The 23,958-nt window shown below is 46.3% G+C and overlaps 1 protein-coding gene across 1 annotated transcript; it reads left to right on the top strand.

Annotated features, from left to right (window-relative positions):
- Positions 1-13,940: 13,940 nt before the first annotated feature.
- Positions 13,941-21,794, top strand: LOC139584851 (interferon-induced very large GTPase 1-like). Its single transcript, XM_071417154.1, has one exon. It carries the CDS (start codon positions 13,941-13,943, stop codon positions 21,324-21,326), a length of 7,386 nt encoding a protein of 2,461 aa, XP_071273255.1. The 3' UTR covers positions 21,327-21,794.
- Positions 21,795-23,958: the final 2,164 nt, after the last annotated feature.

Below are 23,958 nucleotides of genomic sequence, written 5' to 3'. Positions count from 1 at the left end.
GCGGTGGGGCCGATGGCTGCGCTCCCCTGAGGGCAGGAGCCGGGGGATCGTTCCTGCTCCTGACCATGCAGGGAGGGTGGCATTCTGCTCCCTTACAGTCTAAGCATCGCCACCCAGAGCGCTCTGGTCCCTGGGACAGCCCCGCAGAGGCAGCCGTGTTCCCAGAGCCCCTTTCCCTGGGGCAGGGCTGCGCAAAACGCTCTCGGGGGGCTGCTCCAGTGAAACGGGGTGTGGGCATTCCCAGGGCAGGTCCTGCTGCCAGCCTTGCTGCTTCCCTCCTTTGCTTCCAAGGAGGAACTGGATCCCAGTTATGCTCTGAATGTGCTCAGTGCCTCTCTGCGGGCACTGACACCCTCACGTGGGGCTTTTCCCCTATTCCTGCAGCACTGGGAAGCCGCGCAGGGAGTGCCAAGGGTGCCTGGGGGCAGGTTCAGGGTGTGGCTGGGCTGGAGTTAATGCTATTCAGGGCAGCCTCTGGCTCCTGAGACTGAACCAGTCCTCACAGTGCTCCAGGGGGACAGAATTTGGGAGAGGACAGGGCTGGGATAAGTGGCTCAGGTGCACGAGCTCCAGCAGTGACCCTGAGCCAGCAGTTCCCATCCCGAGCAGCCGCTCTGCACTGAGGCTCTGCTGCCCAGGGAGCAGCTGGACATGTGCCTGTGAAAAATGTCAATCACTTGCTTTTAGCATTTTAAAAATTTAATAGTGATAAAATGGTTATAAAAATAGTAATACAATTAGAGTAATAAAAATTTGAACAATTGGGATTAGGACAATATGAGAAAATAAAAACAAAGAGTTACAGATGGTCTGGGTTCCTTTTTCTGGGCAAAATAAGCCCAAAAAAGGCCCCACATTAACAGAGGATTAACCCTTAAAAGTAATAGCGTGTTGCATATTCATACACCTCATCCATGATGCATAAATTCCATTCAAACCCAGGATTCTGTCTGGGCAGTGTCAGCTTCTTCCTCTTAATCTTGATGGCATCTTCAGGACTGAACGAGGCAGGAAGAAGTTCGTTTCTTCTGATAAGGGAGCAATAAATTAATTTTCTCTGAAAGATTCAGGTGTCCTGTGGCTGCTATCTGCTGCGAGTACCTCATTCCTTTCTTGAAAAAAATATCCCACATACACAGTTTCTATTTTAACTACAAAAGTTACATTTTAACTGCAAAGCTGCAGCCCACGAGCTGCTGGGGGGGCTCGGTGCCTGCTGGGATCCAAGCCCAGCGCTGCCTCTCCCCGCTCTGCGGGGCCCTGAGCCTCCCCCCAGCAGCAGCTGCGCGATGGGGCAGGGGTGGGACAGGGCCCTGCTGCCCGCCTGGCAGCGCTGCTCCCCTGGCTCTGCCCCCTGCTCGCCTTCTCTGCTGCCCCCAGAGCACAGATGCTCCCTGCACAGCCTCCCACCCATCGGCAGCCCCAAGTCCTTCTCCCCAGGGCTGCTCTCAGTCCATTCCCTTCCCAGCAGTGTCTGTGCCTGGAATTGCCCCAGCCCAGGGGCAGCGCCTGCACTTGGCCCTGGTGACCCTCAGGGGCTTTGCTCTGTCCCACCTCTCCAGCATGTCCAGCTTCCTTCTGGTGGGGGAACGTGGATGTAGGTGCCAGGGGAAACCCTGCTCTGCTCACCTCCCCAGAAGAGCCCTGAGCAGTCTTTGCTGCCTGGGCATTTCTCAGTGGAGGAGAAGGGTTGGCCTCCCGTGCTCCCTGGAATGAATCTGCCGTGCTCATGGGTTGCCTTCTGCTGACTCTCTGCTCTTCTCCTTTAGGTTTTGGGGCCTTTCCTTCCTGCTGCTCTTCCTCCTGAGTTCCCAAGGGGTTTCCATCTTCTTCTCCACACCCACCGTGTACGCCAGGCCTGCCACTGCCCCTGTGCTGTGTCCCCTGAGCTGGGGCCCTCGGCTGCCGGTGTCTGCTGGGAAGCCAAGGCTGGGAGCAACGGGAGCATCTGCTGTGAGGTGGATGAGGAGAATCAGAGCCCACAGCCCTTGCACACATTGCCCAGATCTGCAGGGATTCCAGAGGGAAAGCTGCCCCTGAAGGCTCTGGAAGGGTGCCGGAGCCCTCAGATCTTTACCTGAGTCCAAGTCCCTGGGATTGATTCCTGTGCTGGTAGGAGTCCTGTGGCCTTGGTGGGATGGAAGCTGAATGCTCAGGAAGGGTTGGTGCATTAAATAAATCTCTCCAGCATCCAAGTGAATTGATACTGGCACAATTCTCAGAGTTGGGTTACAGTGTTCTCAAGAAAATTGATCCACAAACACCAGAGGTTTCTGTCCAAAATGAGACAGAGTCCTGTGTTTTGTGGAGATAATCAAAACTCTACAACTTTTGTGAAATTTGTAAAGCCGGGATGTTTATTACATTGCTGGGCGCATGTGGGAATCGTTCCCCTAAAATGACATGCATACTTCTGGGAACTTCAGGTCCTTTTTTATCCCCCTCTCAGATACATATGCATACAATTTCACAATAGGTTCATACATATTCATTTTTACGAATTTTGCGTGACATTTGCCGCTAGTTCTTCTTTATCAGAGAGGATTCCTAGGTCAGGTTGACCTGCTCTCACAGCAGTCTCTCTGTCTCTCTCTATCACTTTCTGTCTCCATCCCCCTTATTTCTGTCTTTCATTGAAGCAGTTTCCCTGAGCCTAGGCTTTTTGCAGTCAGGCTAAATAGCTATGTTTTCTAAACACAGACTCAACTCAAAAATGCACATTTCACCTAAATCAAAATGGATTTCTACCCTGGAAAATTTCCACTTTGCCTCACCTGTAACTTTATTCCAATAAAGGGAGACGCCATGGGGCATTTCCCCTGGAGTCTCTCAAAACTTCTAGGGGACGCAGCCTCCTTATTATCCTAATTTCCCAGCTGCATTTCCCTCTCTCTTTCCCCACTGGCTCAGGAATTAAGACATACAGACTTCCCAAAACACCTGATACAGATCCCTTTCTAATGGATACCCCCTCCTCCTTTCTTTTTTCCTTGCGTCTCTGTTCTTTTTCTCTAAATCCAGATATTTTGCACAGTCTTGAGTGAGTAACAATCTGTTTCAATTAGTGGATTTCCTATGGAATTTATGGTTCCCCCTATTGTGTCACAATCCACTCTATGAGCAGGGAGTCGGGATGGTTCATTTTACTGATCTCAGAGTGCAAAAACCGACATGGAAAGGGGATTGCAGCATCAATCAAAACAAATGCACCTTTATTGAATGGCCACAGCAAATGCATTAAAGGAATTAGGGAAAGCAAAAGAATAGAAAAGAAGGAGGAGACAGAGTGAGAGAGGAATATAGCTACCAAACATAGAGAAAGTCCTTTGTAGTTCAGCCGAAGGAATCTGCCTCTCACAACGGGGAGATTGCGAAAAACCTGGTTAATTCAAGGTGCTATTATACTTATAATAATATAATTATTATAATAATTGCACAAGCATTTATTTGCAATGATCTTAGTAACTCTAGCTCTTGTGGCTCAGTGGAAACTTGAGGCAAGTGTACATAGATACTATCTTAGAAATTTATATTGTGTACAGGATTTATTGGTTTACAATTAAAAGCTTGTAAAGGATATGGCTAGTTATTAAGAGGTACACTAACAAGACACGTAGAGAATGGATTTTTAGGACTGGAAACTGACAGGCACAGCATGTCTTGATGTGTATCCTCAGCCAGTGTTACTCACATGTTCCTTTTCTGGTTGTAGTGGAATCTTACATTCTGTTCCCTCTGGTGCGCCCCAGATAAGGTTTAACACAAGGAGTAGGTATTTAATGTGGTCCATTTTCTGGAGACACATAAGCATATCTCTTCTTCTAGGTTATTAAATTTACAGGACTGCTTCATTGCCCACTAATTAGATCTCTCATTTGCACTTGAACAGGCTTTTACAAATTAGATTTTTTTTAACTTAAAGAGGAAAAATTAGAAAACAAAGGAGGTAAAGAAGTTGTTTCTTTGTAGGATAAAAATTCAGCACATAAACTGCTTTGTTTAATTGTGCTTGGGGGGGGGGTTCTTTGCATTCTCTTTTTTTGTTTTTGAAGCTGATGCTTCAATGTGCCATGGGCACATTCCACAATAGCTTGTCTAGTGGAAGAATGAGGAATACTTGACCTAGGTACAACACCCTAAGCAGCAAAAAAAAATGCTTTGTTTTTTGAGAAAGATAACCAGATCTGTTATTTGTCTTAATTTGTTGAGGCACCCCTAAAAACAAAAAAAGTCTTTTGAAAGTGGCGAATTATATTTATAGCTTTTTCACTTGTATGTGCAAGTTTCTACAATAGCATGAGAAAAGGTATCAATCAACACATGTACATGTTTCAATCTCCCCAGATCAGCAATTTGAGTAATGTTTGTCTGCTAGAGTTGCAAAGCTTGCAACCTTCTGGGATTTGTTCTATAACATACAGGAACATGTGAACTTTGCAGTGATAATTGAATGAGCATTATTGTTACTAAGGCCAAATTGCAACTGCAGAGCTTGAGCTCTTTGATGATAAAATTGATGAGACAAAATTGCTTGTTGTTTACAATTAGGAACTGTTAAAGCAGTGTTGGCAACAAGAGCATCAGCTACAGCACTCCCTTCAGTGAAAAATCTTGGCAAAGAAGTGTGACTACGAATGTGTAGTGCAAAATATGGTTCAGTGTGTTGCTGGATTGTATTCTACAATTCCAGCAACACCTCAAATAAAGGACGATGATTAATTCCAGAGAAAACAAACTTATCTAACTTTTTGGTCAAATTTGTTACATAAGCAGAATCTGTGACAATATTCAGAGTTTGAGAGAACAACTGAAAAGCTGCTGTCACGGCTCGCAATTCAACAGTTTGAGGCGATCTTGTTTGAAACTTGATTACATGTTGCTAATTACTATTGACTTTCTAAGTTACTGCAGGTTTTTTTGTTTTCCTAGAACAATCTGTAAAAACAGTTGGTCTATCCACAGGACTTTTCATGCTTCATTATTTCTGACTAACAGGTACTTTTTGAAAAAAATTTAACAAGGGGTGACTTGGTAAATGATAAGACACTTGTCTTGTGAAAACAGCCATTGCTGCTTGCAACTGATAATTGTTGGCAAGATACCACTTCAAATACTAATTCTGGACAGGCAAAACAATTTTTTTAGGATTTCAGCTTAACACATCGTTTCTGAGCCTTAACAATAATAATTTCAGCAATCAATTCAAAAAGACTAGGAGCAGTTTTCACAGGTTTGAAAGGTATAAACAACCATTTTGAAATATGTAAAGGATCTTTCTACTGATCATTTCATTGCACAAGAATTTCAAAAGGAATTATCTTGTCAATCAGAATGAACACCTGCATTACTTGTGTCAGATCAATGCGAGAAATAAATTTCTTACACACAGCTTTTTCAACCTTTCAAGAACAGAAAGAACTTCTGGGGTTAGCACATGGACATCAGTAGGATTGTCTGATTCCTTCAACATTTCAAAAAGAGGCTGTAATTGCCAACTAGTAAGCCTTAAATAAGGTTTTACTTAATTAATTTATTTTATTAATTTTTGCACATCAGTCAAATTTTTAACTTTGTTTTGTAATTGAACTTTTTGAGGTTTCATTTGTTTTTGAGACACAATGAGACCCAAATATTTCCAAGCTTTAACAATTTGAATTTTCTTTGGAGTTAAACACAGGCTATAACTTTTAAAAAAGTTATAGCAAAAGACTGCAAATCAGTTAACTGCTCTTGTTTTTTGGCTGCTAACAAAATATCATCTATGTAATGATAACAATGGCAATCAGGAAATTTCTCTCTTACTGGAGACAATGTTTGTGTTACAAACTACAGACAAATAGTAGGAGAATTTTTCATTCTTTGGGGAAGAAATTTCTATTGATACCTTTGTGTTGGTTCACAATGGTTTTGTGTTGGTTCACAATGGTTAATTGTGAACACTGTAAATGCAAATTTATTCTTTGTCTTGTTCAGCTAAGGGAATTGTTAAAAAGCAATCTTTTAAATTCATCACAATAATTTTGTAGTTTATGGGAATCATAGTAGGGGATGGTAAACCAGGCTGTTAAGGTTTCATGGTAGCCATTACAGTATTAATTTGTCTCAAATCATGTACAAGTCTCCACTTACCAGATTTCTTTTTTATAACAAACACAGGAATGTTTCATGGACTGCAGGAAGGTTCAATGGAACTTGCAATTAATTGTTCTTGAACCAATGTTTGTAGGGTAATTAATTTTTCACCAGTCAGTAGTCAGAGACTGCTGACTGATTCACACAGGTTTGGTGGACAACTAGGTTAAAGCAAGAGTGGGTTGCTGAACACCTTGTAACACAGTGAATTCTGTTAAAAATCTGTGGTAATTTTCACTTCCCACTGACTAAGGCAATCCCAACTCCATAGATTCAAAGGAGCAGAGGTAATATATGGCTTTACAGTTGCTTTTTGCTTTTCGGGATTTGTGATCAAAATATTGTTAAGTGAAATTCTACCTACTGTGGTGCCTTTTAGCTTAACGACCCCAGTGTCACTTGTTTGCACCGGCCACTCTGGTGGCCACGAGTGTAAAGACACAATTGTAATATCAGCTTTCATGTCTAGCAGACCATTCAATTTTATTTGCTGAGGTCTTGCATTTTCAGAAGTCAAGGTGCACATTAATGTCGCTCACTGAGCTGTCATTCGTTGTGCTTAGCAAACTTGAGGCATCCTAGTAGATTTGAAGCTTCTAGTGGAATGTAGCTGATTTTCTGTTTTGGGAACACAATTTTAAAAAGGAACAATTTGAGCAAGACAAGTTCCTTTAGGTATAGTAACTGGTGGATAATTAGTTGAAATCATAACACAAATTTGTCTTGTGAAATTAGCATCAATTACTCCAATATGTACATTAAGTCCTATTAAAGTAGCACTAGATCTTCTAACTAACAGAGCACTGAGACATTTACCAATAGGTGTCTATGCTTGCAAAGGTACTTTAACAACATCATGAGCATTGATAGTTATTGTGTTGGTGGTGGGTATATCAGTTCTTGCTGAGCTAATTGTTGCCTCTGAGTATTGTTCACAAATGGATAACTTTGCAGCGCTGGGAGGGCTTGTGGTTGCTGAGGAATTTGTGTCCATATGCGCCCCTTCATGGGTTTTTTCTTGATTTTTTGTAACCATTGTTTATTTGCATGGTATTTTGATCTACATTGTTTTGCAAAGTGCTTATTTTTACTACATTGATTCTAAGTAAGATTAATTTTAGACTTCACTTTTTGTTCAACATTTTTAGGACACTGTGATCGTAAATGACATTGTTCTCTGCAGAAAAAACATTTTGGTGGAGGCCTTAGAGCTACTGCTAATGCAGTCATTTTATGTTGAACTGTGCCAACTTTTGAATATGCTGTGACCATCTTAGGGGCAGAGGGATTTCCTGGCAGTGCTGCAATAATTTTTTTGTAATTTTCGTTTGTGTTATCTCTTGCTAACTGCTTGTTTAGAATTTGCCTTAAATTTTCAGCCTCTACTTGTTTTTTAATTGCTGCAGCAATTTTTTCCTACAAATTGCAGAAAAGGCTCTTTAAGACTTTGCCTTATAGTGACATATTTTGGTTTTGGAGCCGCTATTTCCATTGTTTTAGTTATAGCACTCATACTTAATTGTTGAGCTTGTATTAAAACTAGAGGATTTCACCATGCTTGTAAATCTGGATTAGAAAAAGGCCCTTGACTAAGCATAATATCAACTCTTACACCATGAGGAGGGTTTTGATGAGGTAGTTGCAAATTACTTAAAAGTGTTCGCTCAGCAAATTGCTTTCAATTGTTTTGAAATACTCTATACTGTACTGTTTGAAACAAACTGTAGCCAAATGCACAATATCATAAGGAGACAGCAAATCTGCATTAATAATACAAATTATTGCATTATTTTAGCAGAATTAATACCAAATTTAGCTACTCTAGACTGAAGGTCTTGCACAATTTTCTATGCAAAAACCTAACAGCTATCATTTTGTCTTGAATTCGGAATTGTTTTAAACACAGGAAAAGCTATTTTACCATTAGCAACATCTACATCAACAGCATCTGAGCCTTTTGGTGGGGTTATTTTTTTTACTAAATTTCAGTCTCCTGTCTCAACTGCTTTCCTTTTAACATATTCTCAACACCGAAAAGAGATAAGCTTATATTTTACCAAGCTTACCTCTATTTTATTATATAAGCTTTACCAAGCTTATGTGTATTACCAGTTTTACAGTAAACAGAAGTATGCATTAATTCATACTTTTTAATCTCTCTAATTTTTTCATTGTCACTATCAGAAGACAAAGGAGGAGAAGGAGTTAATACTTTCATTTGTTTGTGCAGTTCAGAATCAGGAGCAAGCAAAGGAGGGGATGGCTCAATTTGTTTCTTTGTTAAGGCCATCTTAGTCAGTTGCCGTGCTGAAGACTCAGAGTCAGATTTAACATTAAGCTCAGCTAATTGCTGTGTAGTGGAAGGGTACGTGGACTTAAAGCTTTTTGCAGACGAATATGAAGAAGCATTATAAACTTGTTGCTCATTTCCTGTAGCAACAGACTTAGCAACAGTCTCTGCAGAAAAAACTCCAGCAGAACTCTGGAGATAAAACAATCTGTTCTTCGCTTGTTAAATTATTTCCTATTCCTATTGTTCAATTGTTCCACCATTATTCCAGGTGTGAAAATCAGGTCTGGACTGGCAGTTGCACCCTGCTGCTGTCAGCTTTGCTGGGCTCTAACCTCACTGCCCCTCGCCTGGCAGTTCCATCACGTCGGGATCACCAAACGTCACTGTTAGGTCAGACGTGACATACACACGTGATCAGGGTCCAAGAAGAAAAAAGTTTTTTATTCTGCGTGTTCTCCAGCTAATATACTCTTAACAATGAGTGATCATAAGTTATTAACTACATCACAATAACTTACTATATTCATTGGTGCAAAGCACTTAGCGTCAATATAATTGGCAAAAGTTTTACAGAAATTTAAAAATGCACCTATACACATCTACTTATGCACGTAGTCTAGCTTACAAAAATTTTCATGTATCTTTTCTAATATGTTCCCATGCTGTTGGCCTTGTCTTTTTCTTTGCTATGGATACACTCAAAAATCATCAATTGTTATTTCTTCTATTAACTCAGCTTTGCTTGCAGGCCAGCTGTCAAGCCCCTCCATACCACATGGATAACCTAGCACCCATTTTAGATTCCCGGTCCACATAGCAACTTCTGACTCCACCCTCTCAAAACATGGAAACAACTAACTAAAAATAAGGGTCCAGGAGACTATCCCAAAGGATAGGGTATATTCCACAGCCAACTACACAATGCGGCTCTTAGATTCCCCAAGTCAAAATACCCTTCCCTGCCTAAAGATCTGTCCCCACTGAGGGATACTCACCTTTAGTCTCGACCAGACAGAAGCACTGCAGATGAAATTCTGCCACTGGAGATGGTCCTCAGTGCTTTAAGCATTCTCATCTCCAGCCCCAGGAGCACTGCTGGGCAGAAACCAGACCACTACAGCTGGGGTAGCTGATGGCCAAAGGGTTCAATTGTAATCCACAGAGAAGCACACAATCTCTTTGTGGGGTCTGGGACCAGAGGGGAGGCCTCACGTTAGTGGCCAACTGACACTGCACTGGAGTCCATGGCTGGCTCAGGGGCAATGCAGTGCCATGAGTGGGGAATAGCTTCCCCTCAAAATAGAGAGAGCTGAACCTTAGAACCACCCCCTCTACAGCTAGAACGATTGTCAGTGTCAGGGAGTGGACAAAAGAGGAGAGGGAGGCATTTGGTGTGAAATTCTGAGAAAGACTTATTCCCCAAAGGGAACAGGAATTGAAGAGCCCCAAGCACCAGTGTGTTTGGAATTTTATACAGCACTAGAACTGCGGGTGGGTATAATCTCTAAACCAATAGGGAATCCAAGAGGGAGGAGCAATGGAGGGGAGTACAATTCAGGAACCAATGGGAAAAGGGGGGCGGAGAGGGCAGGTCACATGGACCAATGGGGCATCCTACATTAGGGGAATTCCAGGGGGCAAAACTGGCAGGGGAAGTGTTTGCAGGAGACTGACAGGGAAGGGTCCAGAACAGGGGACAGAGAGATGGATAGGGAAGGCACTGGAATACTGGGTGGGGATTGCAATGATTAAAGGGTAAAAGGAGAAGGATATAATCTGGGAATAGTCCAGTTTAGGAAAATACAAAATACAGGGGGTGATCTGGAACAGACTATTGACATCAACAATCCATGAAATAAAAAGGTACCACAACAGCATCCCATTCTTTATTCTCTGATACTTTAAACTCGCTCACCTTCAAGGGTGAAGCCTCTCTTTCCCAGCAGGCAGCATAGCTCTCTCTTCTTGGTTGAATGGTTTCTTAGCTCTTACATATATGTTTAATGATCAACACAGCCATCCTTCTTTTGAACCATATCTTGGCCAGTATACATGATTGTTCCTAATTTCCCTTCTGGTCCATTCTACAATGCAGTATTGAATTATTTTGAGCTTGCCCTTATCTCTGGTATTGGGGTCATATTGCTGCCAGGCTAGTTTCTTTCCCAGTGGGTTATCCGGAGGTATACCCATTGGTACCACCTCAATTTCTACTTCTCCCCTTGGGGATTCCCTACTTAGCCATAATCCCATCTTGACAGGCCAATCACAGGCCTTCCCCCAACAGAGCCCACCCCCCCAGTCGGCTAATCACAACCTCTCCCAGCAAGGCCCACCTTCTTAAGAAGGGAAAAGGAAAGGGTGGGCAGGGGGAAGAAAACAAGGAAAGGAGGCAAGAAAAGGAAAGAAAAGAGATAAAACAATCTTTATCTCTCTTCCAAAAAGTGAAAAAAACCTCACCAATGATCCAGGGGCCTCCATATCACTGGATTGGTCCCTACCATTTCTCTCCTCCTCAGCTTGATGTTCTGGTTCCATGACCTTATCCCAGCAGGTATTACAGGGGAGCCAGTACAGCCCGGCATCTGCCCCACTCCTCTCTCAGCGAGTGGTGGCCCCACCCCAGTCCAGGATCAGCAAATGGCATCTTTGCCCTACTGCCCGCTCAGCTCGGCGAGTGGCGGCTCCACCCCACTCCTCTCTCAGCAAGATGTGGCTCCACTTCCAGCTCAGCGAGCAGCATTTCTGCCCCACTCCCATTGTGGCGAGTGGCTGCTCCGCCCCTATCCCCGCTCAGCAGCTGGCCCACCGTGACCCCAGCCTTGGCTGGCTCAGAAAATCACACACTAGCTGCGCACCAGAGCCAGGCCCCACCCCGGGTGCTGCCTGAGCCGCTGCGCTACATGGAGCCCTATATGGGCTCTTACAGCTTGCACAAGCGTGGTCAGATGACTCCCAAGTCTGGCAGTTCTCAACCTGGCTCCCCCAGGTGTCCTCAAGCACCCCTGAGCCCAGTAACTCTCACACACACTCCGAGCACACTCTCTGACTTTCACACGCATGCAAATACTCACAATTTTCATCTGCTGTTTGGTCCCCTCCTTCTTTTGCGTTATTTAGTCTTCTGCTCTCCCGGGGGATACCTGCACTCATCAGTGGTCACAGTAGATCTCAACCAAGCTGCCGAAATTGTGGCAAGGTGCGCTTCTCTTTTGAAATCTCCTACAGCCACAGAGATGAAGTTTTTATTCCAGATAAGAGACCATTGTGAGAAACAACTGCTTACTTTTGAAATTTCAAAGGTTTTTTAAGCCTTAATGAAAATTACAACAAAGGATGAATAAGGAAAAGGTTTTCAACTCTGGGAGCCCCGGTGACTACCAGCCACGTGCTCCTCTTCAAAATGAATGCTCTCCCTTTTATATCTCTAGCCCCACCTAGAGCCTTGTCAGTCTACTCCTTCCTTGCTGTCTAGTGGTAGAGATCACTTTCTTGCATCTTCACTGGAGGTCAGGTGTTACTATAGGAACAAGCCAATCGTTCCCAAATGCCCTGACTACCAAGGCCATCCCATGATACCACACGGGAGGTGGGACAGGACACATATTACAGTAACATAACTATACATCTACAAAACTTCTCTTAACATACAGATAATGTTTGCCCCTTAATTGTGAGAGACAACCATCTCATTACTCATCTATAACAAAAAAAATTCAGTGTGACAAGAAGGACTTCCCCCTCCTGAGCCTGTGCTGGTTGTGACCCATGACTGACTTGTCCTTCGGAGATTTTTCAATCAAAATCGACCAACACTGATGAACCCCAGTAACGTTCAGAACAGTTTTCCAGGGGCCCTGAGTAACCCGCCCCTGAGAAGCCTGAAGTCTGTTCCCCTCAAGTCCAGGGCTGATGTTTTGCCGGGCACTTTTCCACCTGTCAGCAGAGATTTTATATTTGGTGGCTCTGTGGTGGCTGAAGCCAAGACTGCCACCAATGAGCACTGTACTGACAAGACCCTCTGTGCTAACGAGCAGCAGATCACAGAGGGCACCTCTCTGAGTTGAGTCCCAGCATTTCCAGTCACTTCTGATGGGTCACCAGGATGTCCCAGGCACAGCTGAGGGCAGGGACAAGGTGGATTTTTCCCCTGCACTGGGGTGGGCCCCTGAGGGTGCCAGGAAGCAGCAGCTCCTGGGAAGGGGCCAGAGAGGGGCGAGGGAGGGGCTGCGCTGGCAGCTGGAGCAGGAGCACAGCTCAGAGCCCCTGGGGGGCGTGGGGGGAGCGTGTCTGGGGAGTGTGGGGTGCCCATGGGGGGAGTGTGTGAGCGCTGCCTCCAGGTGCTGGGAGCAGCAGGCTGGGCCAGGCAGCCAGCAGGGCAGCCCCGGGCTGGGCAGAGGGTGCAGGATGCAGGCAGGGCTGTTGGATGGGCAGAGGGGCTGTGCCAGGGAGCCAGGATTGCCCCTGGCTGTCTGCACTTGTGGATGGAGGGGTTCTGCTGGGAGGATGTGGGCGATGGTGAAGGCAGCACCTTGTCCAGGACAGGTTGTGTGGCTGAGTCACTGTGTGTCTGTGTGTCTGTGTTTGTGTTTCTGTGTTTCTGTGTCTGTTTTTGTGTGTCTGTGTGTCTCTGTGTCTGTGTTTGGGTCTCTTTGTGTCTCTGCAGTCTCTGGGATACACAGTCAGCTTCAGGGTTGATTCTGCAAACAGGAAAGCAACAGGCACATCCAGGGTGCTGGGAAGGAGACCATGGCTCTGGTGCCATCCCTGACTCCAGCAGCAGGGTGGGAGCACTCCCCAGGGCCACAGCTGCTGCAGAGCCTCTGCCAGGAGCCTGGGGCCCCTGACAACACCTTCACCTTAGGGTGAAGTGATACACAGAATAAATAGATTCCACAGCCTGATGTAGTTGTGAAGTGGGTATGTATTGTCAGTGCCTGGCACAAGCGAGATACCTCTCATGAAAACCAGTGCCCCGAGCTCTGAGCTACCTTGTTATTCACAAAGGTGTTCCATATGCAATACACAACACAACCTTTCCATGCATGTTCACCCCTGGCTCTACCTGTCCTCGCCACGCATGGTAATTAGATCCACTCCCTTCTGGGCATGCGTTGTTCATGGTGGTGGTCACACGGGGTTCTGCTGGTGGTCTCTGAGTCTGAAGGCCGTGGTCTTCCTCACGACTGACCTGTTGAACTTTTCCCCTTTGCGTGCCCACTGTGGTCCCTTGCTGCTTATCTGAGTACGTCTGTAGATTTTGATCAGCTTGGAGACAGAGGAGCTCTTTTAGCTAGTTTTCTTCCATTCCTTGGTCTTCTCCCAGTATTGTTCTTTATCACAAGAAGCTTCAAAAATTTGCATTTTCCTCTGCCCATCGTACCATGGTAGAGGTTTCTTAAGTGAAAGGTTAAAATTCTACAAGCTAAAACTTAAAGGCTTAATTCATATTGCTCACATAAGTGAACTCCCAAGACCTGCATTTCAAGGGAAAGTCTCTTCTTCCTCCACAGCCATGGCTTCGCAGGAGGACACACAGGGGGGGGATGCAAAGAGACAGCTCCTGGCAGAGGCATTCCAGAAGGAAGGACTGGATGCTGAATACTGGCTGCCCAAAGTGACACAGATCCTGGGAATCAAGTGCAGAGAAGCCCTGCAACATCTGGAATATAAAGACTACCTCAGGCTGGAGTGTGAGGTACAGCACCCCTGGGAGAAAAAGGCACTCCAGAAACTCCTGAAAATAAAAGATGACAAAATGACCATTAAAGAGGTGCAGAAGGAGCACTTGGAGAAGACAAAGCAAAGACAGGAAGAGGCCAAACAAGCTCTGAAGGATCTGACAGAAATGCTCAACAGCCGCAGCCACAGCCAGGATGCTCTGAGGGAGAAAGCAGAGACTCTGTGGCAAGCCATGGAGATTCCCAAAGAGTTCTGGCCACCGCCAGAGAAACCCTTGGCAGATATGCTGGAGAGCATCCAGAAGCAGCTGGAGCAGCAGGAGCAGTCAGCAGGCAGGAGGGAGAACATCCCTGACACGGAGGTGCTGAGGCGGGCGTCAGGGGGACTGGCCCTGCAGGGCATCTACAGAACCAGCAGACCTGAAGATGTGCTGGCAAAGCGAGAGCAGCTCCTCAGGGTTCCTGAGGGATTCAAGCTCGCCAGTCCCGAGCAAGGATCGCTGCTTGAGAGGAAGGAGTTCTCCTCCTCTGCAGCAGAATCCACTTTCACCAAGTCCATGGAGCAGCTGGGGTTCAGCATGAGCGTTTCTGCCAAATCCTCATTCTGGGGGATTAATCTGGGAGGGAGTGTAGATCACAGCAGCTCCTCACAGTCACAGGACACCCACCAGTCTGAGCAGAGCTACTTTTGCACCACCAAGTACCAGTACATCCCTCTGGCCTCCTGCTACTTCCAAAGGCATCAGCTTCGCCTCTCGGATGCCGCTCTGCGGGAGCTGCAAGACATGGAGCAGCTTTTAAGCTTCAGTCAGGAAAAAGACTGCCCCACCTTGGTGAAGATATGTGAGAGCTTCTTCAGCAGGTTTGGGTCCCACATAAACCAGGGTCCCCTCCACTTTGGGGGGATATTCTGGTGGAAGGCGTCTACAGAAGGATTCCGGGCTGAGCAGCGCGAAGAGGTGAAGCGACAAACGTCTGAAGCACTGAACAGCTTTGTTGGGGCCAGCTGGGGTGGCTTTGGGGCCAGTGTAGAAGGGACCCTGGATGTTTCCAAATCCAGCTCACAGGCTTCTGTCCTGGGGAGAGCCGGAGAGGGTTCTCATACAGCAATTCAGCTCTACGTGGTCAACACAGGGGGCCCAGCAGACACAGCTTCCCTTCCTCAGTGGAAAACGGGGCTCATGTCTGATAACACAACGTGGTGCGTTATCGACCGTGGCTTTGAGCTGATCCCAGTGTGGGACATTATCCTGTGCAATCACTGTGGGGATTTTAAGTCTGTTGGTCAGATGAGCAAAGCCCTCAGGGCTGGGTACAAAGCGCTGACGAATCAGAGCATCGTCACTGTTTTTGGAGAAGAACAGCGCAGTGCAGTGCAAGAGGCCAGAGATTTCATGGGGACTGTGAAGGCCTGGGAGGTGACAGTGGATGAAGAGAAGCTGTTCATGCTGATGGAGCTAAAAGATGATCTGAGTGCAAAAACCAGGAACCCCAGTGTGTGGATCAATGTGTGCCTGTCAGACAAAGCCCTGCAGGACTTCCTGGTGAACACCGTGCGGAGCTGCCAGGAGTCACCTCCAGAAAACACCACCACTATCAAGGTAATATTGAGGAGTCTCCTGAATCCTCATATCTACTCTGTCAAGGACTTCCCTGAGGCTTCCTTCATTATGCAATGGGTCTTCCAGACTGAGCACCCGCCTCCCAGATCTCCCAAAGTCTCTGAGCTTCAAGAGCTCATCAAAACACTGCAGCAAATGAAGGAGCACATCCATGCTGTCACCTACGCACCAGGAAGCTCTGCTTCTGACGTTCATGAAGCAAAGATAGAAGCCACCCTGACCAGCAGCCTGGCCATTTATTCCTTACTCCAGTCTCTCCAGGAACAGGCTCAGAAGGACATGGAACTGTTGGTGCTCTTGATTGTGACCAGCACAGGCTACCAGGTGGAAAGCAGCAATTTTCAGCACCTCCTTGGACACCCAGAAATTCAGTACATGGCCAAGGAAATGGAAGCAGCACATGAGGAGTACATGAACCTGAAGGAGCAAGATGCGGACAGAGCTGAGGCATTCCTCCTGCTGACAGGTCTGACTGTGACACCAGAATGTCAAAAGCTGTCCCCTGAGCAGAAAAGGGAGCGTTTAGTTTTCATGGAAGATCACATGAAAGGCTTGTGCTCCCCACGGATAAAGAATCTCCTCCAAAAGCACAGTGGAGGCGAAGACTGGGAGAGGCTGGAACGTGACTTGGACTCCTTGATCAATGCGTGCTTGGATGACAAATGGGATGAACAGAGGATGCAGAACATACTCAGAGATCTGGAAGACACTTTTTCAACACCAGAGCCCCCCAGTCAGTCCCAATCCAAGTCAGACAGCAGTGAATCCAAAGAAAATGAAGCCATTGCAAACCAGGAGTTCCTCCAGTTGCTCAAGCGCCTTGGACTGGAAAGTCACTATCCAAGGAAAATGGGCATGGGAGATTTCCGCACCATCTGCAAGACATCTCTGCAGGACGGCCCGCCCAGCCAGGACAAGGAACTGCCATTGTACTTCTTGCACAAGCTGTTAACTGTGGATTACCAGGTGAGATACCTGACTTGCTGGGATGACAGCAACCCAAAACTTTCAGCCCTGCCACAAACCACGATCAAAGACCGCAAACGCTCAGACACCTTTGAACAGTTTTTTGATGATTTGGAGGAAGCAGCCCATGAACATGCAAGCAGGGACAGCCATGTGCACCCCATGGACCTGCAGATGGCCATTTTCCATTGTGCTGATGACTTCCTGAGACAGTCCCTGGCAACCAAGCTGGCGTTCTGCCAACTGGCGCTGCCTCTCCTGGTGCCCAACCCGAACACTTCACGCATCGAGTTCCCCCTCTACGCCCTCAGCCAAATCCAAAGGAGCTGGAAAGAGGTGAACAAGTCACGAAAGCAGGCCCAAGCAAAGAGTTTCAGCAACAAACTCATCTTTCAGGCACAGACACCCATCGTGTCCTTCATCCGCATTGGCAGCTCGGCCTCCTCTTCCAAGTCCCAGCTCCTGAACGCTCTGCTCAGCAAACGCAAACACGACACTTTCTTCCACCGCCACTGCAGAGGCAGCACCAGAGAGCGTCTGCTGATGGAAGGGCTGGTGGAGATCGCCTGGTACTGCCCCCGTGGAAGCCCTGATGACACCTTTGAGCGCTGCGTGGCTTTCTGTAACCTGCGTGGAGACGCCAGGGATCACGGAGCACAGCTGCAGTTCCTGCAGGAGATATCTGCTGTCAACGTGGCTCTCGTGTCCGATTGGGAGCACATGGACAACAGGGGGAAAAAGCTTCTGCAGGGCCTGTGGCAGTCACAAAGGCCTTTGGTTTGTCTTCTCACAGAAAAGGAAAACATTGCAGCTGGAAAAGACAGCAAAAACATAAAAATAGGGATCAAGAACAGAAACGAAGCAGAACTGATGGACGAGCTGACCAAGACAATTGGGAATCTCCTGGAAGGTTCTAATCCATGTTTCAGCCTGGAAGCCTGCGTGGACAAAGCTCGCCAGCACGGATTTGTAGTGGATGCAGATCAACCCGCGTGTGTGACAGCCAAAGCAAAGGCAAAGGAGCTGGTGGAGCTTCTGAAGAAAAAGAAGCTGTCTGAGATCAAATCCAAGCTGCTGCCACTTCAAGGAAAACTGTGGTACCAGTGGTGCCAAAAGGACAAAGAACTCACTCGCTTGCAGGAGAAGAGGAACAAGAGCGTTGAGCATCATCGGAGCCAAATTGAAAATGAGAAGAAAGCAATAAGAAGAAAGCAACTTGAGCAAGCTTTCCCTCTCAACCCACTGATGAAATCATTCCTTGAGTTTCTCCAGGCCCAGCCAGCAGATACCAAGAAATACTTCCTGCAGTGGATGAAGGTCTTTATGGACGAGCTGTCTTGTGGTCGCCTTGAAGAACTGAGGAGGGACTATCACGAGTTATGGTCTAAAATCCTGTCAAGAAAGAAAAACAAGAAAAATCCAAGGCTGAATGATATGTTGCTGAGTCGCTTGGATGCCCTCTCTGATGAAATCAACGATTCATCCATTGGCCTGGAGCACCTTCTGAGGGAGGTAGGGCAGATTTATGAAGCTCTGGAATTATTGAACTCCAAGAATGAGGATTTTGTCAAATTTCCGGAAATTGCAGTAGAGCTGATGGTTTCAGGGTACCCTGTGGAGCTGATGGATGGGGACGCTTCTTACCTGCCCTTGCGCTGGGTGGGAGCAATCTTTGACAGCTTAATTGAGAGGCTGGGGGACAAACGAGTGTTTGTGCTCTCCGTGCTCGGCATCCAGAGCACAGGCAAGTCCACCCTGCTGAATGCCATGTTTGGTCTGCAGTTCAACGTCAGCGCAGGGAGATGCACTCGTGGAGCCTTCATGCAGCTCATCCCAGTGGGCCAGGAGCTGCAGCAAGACTTGGGCTTTGATTTTGTGCTGGTGGTTGACACAGAGGGACTCCGTGCCATCGAGATGGCCAATAAACAGTCCCTGAACCATGACAACGAGCTGGCCACCTTTGTCATTGGTGTCGGCAACTTGACTGTGATCAATATCTTTGGCGAAAATCCATCAGAAATGCAAGATGTTCTCCAGATCGCTGTGCAGGCTTTCCTGAGGATGAAGAAAGTCAATCTTTCCCCAAGCTGCCTCTTTGTCCACCAAAACGTGGGAGAAGCAACTGCCAAGGAGCAGAACATGGAAGGACAAAGGCGCCTGCAGGAAAAGCTGGACGAAATGACCATGGTAGCTGCTCAGCAGGAATTCTGTGACATCTCCTCCTTCAGCGATGTCATTGGCTTTGATGTGAACACCCACATTCACTACTTTGCTCACCTGTGGGAAGGAAACCCCCCAATGGCACCACCCAACCCCAACTACAGCCAGAACGTCCAGCAACTCAAGAGCAAAATCCTCCAGGCTGCCAAGAAGCAGTCACAGAGCAGCATTTTGAGGCTCTCGAGCCTGAAAGATCGTGTTGGTGACCTCTGGAATGCTTTGCTGAATGAAAACTTTGTTTTCAGCTTCAAGAATTCCCTGGAGATTGCTGTGTACAGGAAACTGGAAAGTGCCTTTAGTCAGTGGACCTGGATGCTGAGGCGTCACATCTTAGATGTGCAAATGAGACTGGACAACAAAATTCGGAATGGGGACTTGCAGAATGTCACCAGAGAGTACCTTGAAGGGCTGGTGAAAGAGACAAGTGATGCCATTGAGAAAAAAGTGGAAGAGTATTTCAGGGAAGACAAAGACCGTGAGATACTGGTCCAGTGGAAATCAAGCACAGAGCTGAAGCTGAAAGAACTCAAAGAGACTCTTCTTCATGAAACAAAAAAGAAATGTGAGAATCTCATTGAGCTACAGAAGGAGCAGAAGAAACTGGATGCAAGGAAGTTGGAATACGAAGATGAGCTCCTGAAAAGGAGTCGGGAGCTGGCTGTGACTCTGAAGGGGAAGAGCCTCAGTGAGAGAGAACTGAAGGACAACTTTACTCTTGTCTGGAACGAGTGGATTACCGAAGTCTCCCGTGCTGCTCGTCCTCCAGAACGGGTGGATATCGATGAAGAAATCGACGATGTCCTTGTAGAGCACTTTAAGGAGCCAGAGGTCCTTGAAAGGATCAAGTCATTTCCCAGAGGCAGAGGATTTTCTTTTTATCCAGAGAAACACATCATGAAGAAAAAGTATTTAGGCTTTTTCACAGATCCCAGGAGCATTTCCAATGCTGATGTGACCAACTTTCAGCATATCACGGACAGCATCATAGCATGTGTGATGGCAAACATTGCTAAGAAGGAGGAGGAGAAACGCGATTACAGTCAAAATTTTATTCATGAAATACTCAATGAAGTACAGAAAGGTGTCAACTCTGTCCCCAGCTATGCAAAATGTACTTTCAACAGAGAGTACAGCATAGATTTGTCAATTTATCTGTGCAAAATAGCAGCGGAAAGGTTTAAAGCCATGCACGAAGCATTCCAAAAGGCAAATGACCCAGTTGTGTACCTGAGCAGCAAGAGAGAAGATTTCTTCCAATGTTTCCAGATTTCCTGCCAAGGAGCCACTTCGATCACAACATTTGCTGTTCTCCTTTGTGACAAGATTGCACCAGCTCTTTGCCGTGCAGTCTATGAGTGGTCCGCTAAAGCCATCGCTGAGGACATGCAGGGTAAATTCCCAGATTTCCAGGGCAACAGAGCCAATCTGGAAGTTTGCATCCTGAGATACCTGGCAGAACAGGAAAATTTTGAGTATTTCAGGCAGTACCTTTCGTCTCCAAAAAAGTTTTTTCAGAGTTACATTGAGACACAAGTTAGGAGTCACTGTTTAGATGGGAGCAGGATGTTGGGGATGTTTTTAGATTCCTCCCTTGATATTCTCTATCGAAACATCTTGTCAGCTGTTTCTTTATCAACCCAAATTGTCAAAGACAGAGAAGACAGAGAAGACAAAGTCTCTCTCTGGCTGGATGAGTTTTGCAGGGAACTGTCAGAGGTGCTCAGCTTGCCCAGAAGTGACCTGAAGGGCATCGAGCACCAGGAGGTCACAGACATTGAGTTCCTGAGCAGTGCCATGGCAGAAGCTCTGGATGACCTGAGGGAAAGGCTCAAGAAAGAATTGGCTGCTGCTGACCTGAGCTCATTTCCAAGGCAGCCTCACAGCATCCTGGTGGAGCATTTTGCAGGGTGCTGGGAGCAGTGTCCCTTTTGTGGCGCTGTCTGCACAAACACAATGCAGAATCATGATGGAGACCATCAGCTGGTCTTCCATCGCCCACGAGCTTTGATGGGAGCGACGTGGCCTGGGACAGACCAGCTAGTCATTGATATTTGTTCCAGCCTTGTTACAACTAAACTCAAATTCACGTTTGATAGCACCAAATTGATCCCCTACAAGAAATACCGTGAGGCAGGACCTCCTTTTTCCAATTGGAACATTCTCCCTAATCTATCCATGCAGGCGTACTGGAAGTGGTTTGTGTCTCATTTCAGGACACAGCTGGAAGCTTTGTATAATGGGAAATTTCAGGGCAAAGGAGAAATCCCTGAGGCATGGGGGAGTTTTACCAAGCAGGAAGTACTGTCTGATCTTGACAAGTATAGCCCATGTCCACAGAAAAGAAAGAGCAAGAGGTATTTGACAATTCAAACAGCTTTTTATGACATTCTTCACAAAATAAAATCACATTAGGACCCTCTCATGCCTCTCATGCCACGTAGAAACTATAGTTCCCAATCCTTCCCAAATTTCATTAAATAAGGTACATTACTGCAGCCTTTGCTCATTAACTCATTCCTTTGTGGTAAAGCCAGAATCCTCTTGCCTGTTTGCCATAAACATTCCCCTCAGCTTTGTCCTAGAGCCAAACCAAACCCATCCTTGGGGCCATCAGCCTTGTGGCCATCCTGAGCCCGAGGGCAGGGACGGGGCAAAGGCAGCACTCAAAGCACCCCTTGGATCAGCTGCTGTGAGACAAGAAGGGACAGTGCCCCAGGGGCAGTTTTCCTGCAGCAAGGAGCTGCCCTGCTGGGAGAAAGGGCTGCAGGGCCTGAGGCCAGCTCCATGCTGGCTGCAAGCTGGGCTGCTTGGCTTCTGGGTGTCATCTTTCCCTCCCTCATTGCAGCCTCCTGGATCAACTGAGGCCGTTCTCCCAGCAGGAGCCGTTGTGTCTCCATGATGGGAAACGTGAGCTATGTAAAAAAGTCAATGCTACTTCCATTACAATTTGTAACATGATGACAGATGGCAGTGCTGTTAAACATGCGTCTTAGAGAACAGAGCCGCTATCGATTTTCTTTTACTAACCCATGAACACAGTTGTGAGAAGTTTAAAAGACTGTGTTATATGAATTTGTCTGACCATTCAGACTCCATCCGCAAACAACTTCAAAAACTGAGAGATTTGACAAATCAAATTAAAACAGACAATAGATCATAGTTAGACAACTTGTTTAAAATGTAGAGTTTTCCACCTTAGCTAAAAGAACTTTGCAAAACAGGTTTATAGGTATTGATTGTAATCATAGCAATGTTAGTAATAGTGCCTTTTGTACTTCACTGTGCATGAAAAATGGTGAACAAGGCCATCAAAAAACTTTTTTCTATCCAAGAGAGAGGGAAAATGTGAGAAATAGATTTGTGGAGAGTTCTAAAGTCCTGACAAAAGGCCCACACAGTATGGATCTGTATGCAAACTTTGAGATGAGAAATGCTAACTCAGAAATGCCATAGAATAAGACAGATATTGTTGAGAGAGAAATAAAGCTAGAAAAAAGTTTTGAGAGATGGCCTTGCAAATAAGATTAGATACTTTAGATTAGAAACATTAAAAGATTAGGTACATTAAAACTGCCCAAAAGGGGGAAAACTGCCCCCTCAAGGGGCAGTTTTAAATAATTGGCTTTAAGGCATCTACAGCATAGTGTTGCAAAAAAATAACAAGCCAAGAAATGCTTATAATGTTTTGTAATTGAGAAATAGTCAGCTTCTAATTGTGGCCCTGAATTGGAACATCTGTATTGTCTCACCCTTCGTAGGAGGCTGAAAAAATGAGTGAAAATTTTTAAAACGCCTCTCAGTTGCCCCATCTCTGGGTGAGAAAAGGGCTAAAATCCAACACCCCAGGGGCAGTTTTCCTGCAGCAAGGAGCTGCCCTGCTGGGAGAAAGGGCTGCAGGGCCTGAGGCCAGCTCCACGCTGGCTGCAAGCTGGGCTGCTTGGCTTCTGGGTGTCATCCTTCCCTCCCTCATTGCAGCCTCCTGGATCAGCTGAGGCCGTTCTCCCAGCAGGAGCCGTTGTGCCTGCGGGCTCAGGAAAGCAGCGACACCACTGCCCTGGGGCTCAGGCAGTGCTTTCACTCCCTGTCTCAGGGGTGCTGTGTCTCTGTCCAGGGCAGCCGCTCCTGCTCAGCTGCCTGGGGCTGCTGCCCTTTCCTGCAGCCCTCAGCCCCAGCCAGAGCTGCTCCTGCCCTTGGCCTCTCTGCTGAGCAAAAGCCTTTGGAGTGCCCCATGTGGAGAATCCTGTCTGCCAGCACCTTCCACTGCAGCCCTGGGGCAGGGCTGTGCTGCCCAGGCAGGCTGGTGGCACCAGAGCTGTGCTCTGCAGAAGGTGGCACCCGCTGCCTCTGCCCCAGGGAGCCGTGGGGGCTTTTGCTGTGCAGGTGCTGCAACCCCGCTGGGCCAAGCGAGGGCCAGGCCCTTCTGGAGAGCTGCTGAAGGGCTGCTTCAGCCTCATCCCCTGCAGGCTTTGTGTGAAAAATGCATATTACATGCTTGGCTCTTTGCAAATATTAAAATGAACGTTAGATGTGTTATGTTGGAAAGTTATGTTGTATTAATTTCTTATAAGTAGTGTGGTAAATATAGTTTTTAGGCTATAGCATAACATAAAATAGAAACTACGTGATGAAAGATACTTTTCTAAGTAGCTGAAGGAATGGGTAAGAGAATCAAGAAATTCTTCCCATAGAGATAACAGCCACAAGACACCAAAAATCGCAAGAGAAGAATTATTGCCCCCTTATCGGGAAGAACCAGACTTTGAGGGACCAAGACAATTGATTTACAAGATGTAGGGGTGTAGTTGACAATAACCAGAAAAGACTCTTTGCTTGAAAATAATTTTTTCATCATGTATGAGATATATGAATATGCAATAGGCTATTGCTTTTAAGGATTAATCCTTTGTTAGTGAGGTTTGCTTTTGCTTGGCAGAAGGAGGAAAATGTACCCAGACATCTGTAACTCTTTGCTTTTTATTGTCTTCTATTGTCCTACTCTGATTATCCAAATGCTTATTGCTCTAATTTGTTATTACTATTTTCA

The sequence above is a fragment of the Agelaius tricolor genome, unplaced genomic scaffold (assembly GCF_023055355.1).
Source record: "Agelaius tricolor isolate 1412-34295 unplaced genomic scaffold, bAgeTri1.0.p SCAF_68, whole genome shotgun sequence".
NCBI classification, from domain to species: Eukaryota; Metazoa; Chordata; class Aves; order Passeriformes; family Icteridae; genus Agelaius; species Agelaius tricolor.
The sequence above is the reverse complement of the archived record's forward strand: the minus strand, read 5'-3'. Positions and strand labels throughout refer to the sequence as shown.